The sequence below is a fragment of the Leptosomus discolor genome, chromosome 12 (assembly GCF_034619465.1).
Source record: "Leptosomus discolor isolate bLepDis1 chromosome 12, bLepDis1.hap2, whole genome shotgun sequence".
NCBI classification, from domain to species: Eukaryota; Metazoa; Chordata; class Aves; order Leptosomiformes; family Leptosomidae; genus Leptosomus; species Leptosomus discolor.
The window spans coordinates 4,480,685-4,486,684 of NC_141402.1; the positions used below are offsets into that span (position 1 = coordinate 4,480,685).

At 50.5% G+C, this 6,000-nt stretch overlaps 1 protein-coding gene across 1 annotated transcript; it reads left to right on the forward strand.

Moving 5' to 3' along the window:
- The first annotated feature begins 4,587 nt into the window (after positions 1 to 4,587).
- Positions 4,588 to 5,790, forward strand: KCNJ11 (potassium inwardly rectifying channel subfamily J member 11). Its single transcript, XM_009949277.2, has one exon. The coding sequence runs from the start codon at positions 4,588 to 4,590 to the stop codon at positions 5,788 to 5,790; it is 1,203 nt and encodes a 400-aa protein (XP_009947579.2).
- The last annotated feature ends 210 nt before the right edge of the window (positions 5,791 to 6,000 follow it).

Consider the following 6,000-nt stretch of genomic DNA (forward strand, 5'->3'; position numbering starts at 1 on the left):
AACTGGGGCCAGAGAACATAAAACCAACAGGAGAGTGCAGGCTGAACAATGGTAAAAGTGGGGAGGCAGGATACACTTGTGCAGATGAAATGCATGAGCTCTGCTCCTGCCTGCTACAGATGAAGAGAGAAAATGGGCAGTTGGGAGAGATCTCCTCCTCCAGGGAATCATTTGCTGGGCAGCACCAAAGAAAAAATAGCTGCAGAACTCTCGGTGTGTTTGTGCCCTGGGGTACCAGGCATCCATTAGGGCTAAGAGAGAGGAAATAGGAGGAGGTGACTACCCTTCCAGGCTAGCAGAAGCGCACAGCGAGCGCGGAGCAGGTTTCTACTGCAGCTATCGTGCGTGCCGTCTCCTAGCTGCCCAGCACCTGTCTAAGGCAGGATCTCCTCCTGTAAAGGCTTAGGAAAACACTGCTTCGCAGGACATTGCAAACTGACGCTGCAGAGAGACAGCCTCAGAAGCTTTGCAACCATCTGTGGAAGATCCTAAATGCTAATGGCAAGAGGAGAGATACAGAAAGTGAAGTTTCATATGCTCTTAATAAAGTGCCTGAGATTGGATGCTGCAGTTTGGACTAGCTCCTATTCCACAAGCGTCTGACAACCTTACCTGGATAGGAATGCCAGGGAGTGAAGGACACAGCGTATCACTACGATGACTGTACAGATCTTGCAGTATTAAGAAATAAGAACTCAAAGTACAAGTGTCTTACGTATCCATTGTAAAGGGGGCTTATATTTTACAAAGCAGCATTGCAGGAGAGCAGGGTGAGTTGGTTCATATCCAACGATTATATTTCTCTTTCATGGTACCACACTGCTGGATAAATATGTGTGAACAGGGAGGTGCCTTAGCTGCCACTTGGGCAGAATACACTTCATGTTTCCTCAGCACATTTTATCTGGGCTTGTTTATACAGGGACAAGTCCCAGGGATTTTCTGCCCCATAACTCCAAAAGGTTAGAGTCTCAACAGTGACCAGACATAGTATCCAAGAAAATCATTCTATGGTGGGAGGATCACTGCCATTATCTGAGTCATTAAACCTCTTGCCTCCAGACAGGCAGTCCAGAAGTCGCTATTGAATCAGGCTCACAAATGTATTTTGCATGGCGATGAAGCATCACTAAGCGAAGTGCTGTACTGAAAGGGGTGTGAGACAACCCTAGAGCAGCCACCTGAAGCTGCTGTGTCCAGACTGTCATTTCTCCTCTAGGATGTGGCTCGGCTCAGTCTCAAACGTATTAGTGGGGTAGGCTGCCCGTGGAGATGCAACCAGTGTTTGTTTTATTTTGTTTGCTTTCTATAAACGCTCCCATTGCACAAAAACCTCTATAGCATTTATCCCCTTGTCTTAGCATGGCCATTTCATCCTGTCCTACTTATTTCCAAGGGAACCCTGTTTCCTTGGGAGGCCAGGAAGCACAGCATGCCTGCCCGTTAGCCCTCTTCCCAGCTCTGCGCATGCCTTTCCTGTAGCTTTGCATAATCAACTCCAATCTCTTTTCTTCTGTCTAATCACTCCTACAGCAAGGTGATTCATGGGGCTTAATTCATGTGAGGCCAACACTGTGTAGCCTTTGAAAGAGTGGTCTGCTTTGAAAGGCAGAGTAATACCATGGTGCCAACTAAATTTTAATTTAACAGTTACAGTAGTATCTTCTTATCTTCTTTGATAGCCATTAAAATTAGGATAAATCAGGGCAGAGGGGAGTTTTGAGATGTAAAACCTGTTTTGTGGATGGAAAAATGTACCCGTCATGATTCAATACTACAGGGTGGGATTGTTCATTCCCGTGAGCCCGATTTGTTCAGCAGCTCTTAACACAAATATGTTGGCTCACTCAGAAGATCTGTCACTTTTTTTTTTCTTTTAAGTATCTGTCACTTGATCCACATAGACAGGGCTTCTTTTTATTCTGCTCTAGAAATTCTTCAGCAGAAGCGACTTGCTTTGCTGTCCCATCTCAGACAATGAGTGCTCAGAGGTGAAGGAAAAGAAGTGACAAATGACAGTCCCAATAAAGAACAGAAGTGGAAACAAGGAAACACCCTTCTGTCTCTGTAGAGTTCAGGATCCCTGAACCCAACATGGTGGGTGTGTTCATGCATCAGCCCTTGCTGTAGTAAGCCCCATGGGTCATTCCTAGCACCAGACTATGAACCAATTTACATTTCCCTTTAAAACACTCCTCCCCGACAGTTTTTTCCATGCTACACTCATGTAGTTACTGCCCTCTGGAGGAAAAGGTACAGAGTAAGACAATGATTGGAAAAGAGTAAGGAAAAATGGCAGGAAAGACACGACTGCCTCTTGAATACCTATGTCCATCTCTGCAAGCGAGGGAAATGTTACCAGTGAGTACTGCATGGTGTTATAGAGCCTCTTCATACTCACTTCAAAATGCTGGAAGTAACTGCAAGCTGCCATCAGCTGGAGAACCACACCTTTGACAAGTAAGTCTTCAAGTTACTTCACCCATTTGGTTTTTTTTTAAAAATATTTAGAAAGAAAGTATAAAAGATACAATATTTTTAAAGTTAAACTGTATGTATAAATACCATACTTAAAGTGCAGGTGCAGATGACATATTTACAGCAAGCACTCAAAAAATGCCTAGCAGATAAAGCGATACAGAGAAAGGGGAAATACCTTTGGCTAAGCTCAGTGGCCTGGCAGCCAGGTGACAGGGCACCTTGCTGTTATTTTAGTTTTATTTATCAAAGTGGCAAGAAAGATGACCCAGAGCGAGAGAAAGCATGGAATATTGGGAAACTGACCCCTCCAAAAGGAATGGATGTGTTCAAGGACGTGCAACTATTCATGCATAAAAAGTAGATATAGTCTGAAGTAACAGTACTTGCTTAATTACAAGACCTACTGCTCAGAGAGCTCAGAGTGATTACTTAAAACTGCTACTCTGAAATCTTAGGTGGGCCACTGTAAGCTGTAGGTGGTCAAAGTTAATTTCCACCCCGCCAGGCTGGCTCCCAGCCATCAACCGGGCAATTGCCTTGCCCAGGCAATCGATGCCAGTAACTGCTCACAGTGTGTACCAAAGCACTCGGAGCCAAAATTGAAGGGAAAGTCCATGGACACACACAATTAGAAAAATATAATCGTAAATCCACTGGCACGAAAGAAAAACCTCTTACCCAGAACATCCTAGGATGCTTTAACAACTCTACAATGTTGGTGTCTAAAATGAAATAGAAACAAAACGTTTAAATCAGAGTAAGTAAACACATAAATTATTACAATATTGCTATTTAAACAGTGGACACAGCAGTCACATCGAGTGTTTCTAAATAACCCATCTTGTCACAAAGGTACATCCACATGCAGACGTCTGTGTTTGCGCACACACAGACATCATACTGCCACACACAAGTTCTAGCTGCCTGGTTCCTTTTGTTGCCTCTTCTGGGGGTATTGGTCTGGAAGTTCATGTCACAGGGGGGTTAGCCATCTGCAGGCAGATCATTCTTTTCCAAACTGCTATTTGGGCAGTAGACATTTTCCTGAGCAGTCACAGCTCACGTCATTTCATGAGCTCCTTCTTTTAGAAAAAAATCCTTCCTTAGTCAAGGCTAAATAACTCCAGCAAATTTTATAAAGGGGATTGAGCCCCTTTAGTTCCAGGGCTCTCTTTAACCTCAACGTCCTTGGACTTGGCCTCTTCAAGCACATTTCCTACCACTGCCTGCCGCGTTCCTTAGATGAACGCTTTCCTCCTACTTACAGAAAGATGCGCAGGCGAATTTCAGGGGGTTGGGTGATTTTTTTTCCTGCTAAAGATTTCCTTTAAAAAAAAATCCCCAACACCATTTTATTTCCTATTTCAGGGAATAATTGCCCAACCTCAGACCATCCCACGAAGCAGCGGCTGTTAATGGAAGCCAGGTACTGGCAGCAAATCCATCTGGCAACGAATATCGACAGAGCTCGGCTCCGGGGAAAGGCGATCTCTCACACCACCGCGGCCCGAAACGCGACCTTCCCCTTCCTCGGGGGGGGAAAAAAAAAGAAAAAAAACAACAAAAAACCGTAAATGAGGTAAAAAAGGGTAAAGAAACGCACCCAGCGCTGACCGCGGAGCCCTCCGGGACCCGGCTGGGCCCTTCCCTGCCCGCAGGGCGACGCTGAGGAGCGGCGCCCAACCGCTTTTAACCGTTGCGACCGCTGCGCGGAGGCGCGCGCGGCTGCCCCTCACGCGCGGGCGGGAACGCCTCAGCCCCTCGTCCCGCCGCTCCGGGCTCGCCGAGGGGCCGGTACCGGCTACAGCGAGGCCGGGAGCGGTCGAGCCCGCCCCCCCTCCTCCACGCTCGGCCGCTCCCGGTCTCGGCTGCGCCGCCTGGTGACCGCCGCGGATCCCGCCGCCGCGCTGCCCGGGCCGGCTACGGCGGGGGCTGCGGCGGCGCCGTGCACCCGCTCGGCCCCCGCGGCGCGGCCGTCGGCCGTCCGCCCGCCCGTCCTTTCCTGCCCCCCCCCCCCCGCCCGCCCGCCCGCCCCACCACTCCCGCCCCCGGCGGAGCGGCGGCTGCATGGGGCGGCGCTGAGCGGCGGAGCGGCGGCGGGGAGCCATGCTGTCGAGGAAGGGGATCATCCCCGAAGAGTACGTGCTGACCCGGCTGGCGGAGGATGTGCCGGATCACGCCCGATACCGCGCCCGGGAACGGCGGGCGCGTTTCGTGGGCAAGAACGGTGCCTGCAATGTGGCCCATAAAAACATCCGGGAGCAGGGACGGTTCCTCCAGGACGTCTTCACCACCCTGGTGGACCTCAAGTGGCCCCACACGCTGCTCATCTTCACCATGTCCTTCCTCTGCAGCTGGCTGCTCTTTGGCATGGTCTGGTGGCTCATCGCCTTCGCCCACGGAGACCTGGACCACAGCACCCGGCTGCAGCGCGACCCCGGAGAGGGGGCGGCGGGGGCCCCGACCGGCTTTGTGCCCTGCGTGACCAGCATCCACTCCTTCACCTCTGCCTTCCTCTTCTCCATCGAGGTGCAGGTGACGATTGGCTTTGGGGGGCGCATGGTGACGGAGGAGTGCCCAGCTGCCATCCTGGTGCTGATTGTGCAGAACATCGTGGGGCTGGTGATCAACGCCATCATGCTGGGCTGCATCTTCATGAAGACCTCACAGGCCCACCGCCGGGCCGAGACCCTCATCTTCAGCAAGCACGCGGTCATCGCCCTGCGGGAGGGCAAGCTCTGCTTCATGCTGCGCGTGGGTGACCTCCGGAAGAGCATGATCATCAGCGCCACCATCCGCATGCAGGTGGTGAAGAAGACCGCCAGCCTGGAGGGGGAGGTGGTGCCCCTCAACCAGATTGACATCCAGATGGAGAACCCCGTGGGGGGCAACAGCATCTTCCTCGTCTCCCCACTCATCATCTACCACGTGATAGACAAGAACAGCCCCCTCTACGACATCTCCCCCCTGAATCTTCACCACCATGAGGACCTGGAGATCATCGTCATCTTGGAAGGGGTGGTGGAGACCACCGGCATCACTACTCAAGCCAGAACCTCCTACCTAGCAGATGAAATCCTCTGGGGCCAAAGGTTTGTGCCCATTGTGGCGGAGGAAGATGGGCGATACTCTGTGGACTACTCTAAATTTGGCAACACGGTGAAAGTACCCACCCCTTCGTGCACTGCTAGGCAGCTGGAGGAGGACAAGAGCATTATGGACACCATGCCATTGTCCCCTAAAGGCACAATAAGGAAAAGGTCTGTCAAGCTAAAGCCCAAGTTCACCATAAGCGATGAGCCTTCCTGATGCCTTTTGACTGGGAAACTCTGTTAGGGCTTTGTGTCTGAAAGAGCTCAAACTCAAAACACTGAGGTGGCCTCTTACTTTTTTTTAAATTCAGGTTGGTAGCACAAGGTATGTTCAGGTGTTATTTATTGTGGGACAACTATGAAGCTAATTATATTTTTTTAAAGGTGTGAGAGATTTTAAGCAGCACTGGGAACAGAAAAATCATGG

Bases quoted from the DNA above. Each gene is read 5' to 3' on its own strand.
- KCNJ11 (XM_009949277.2), top strand. From the start codon at position 4,588: ATGCTGTCGAGGAAGGGGATCATCCCCGAAGAGTACGTGCTGACCCGG.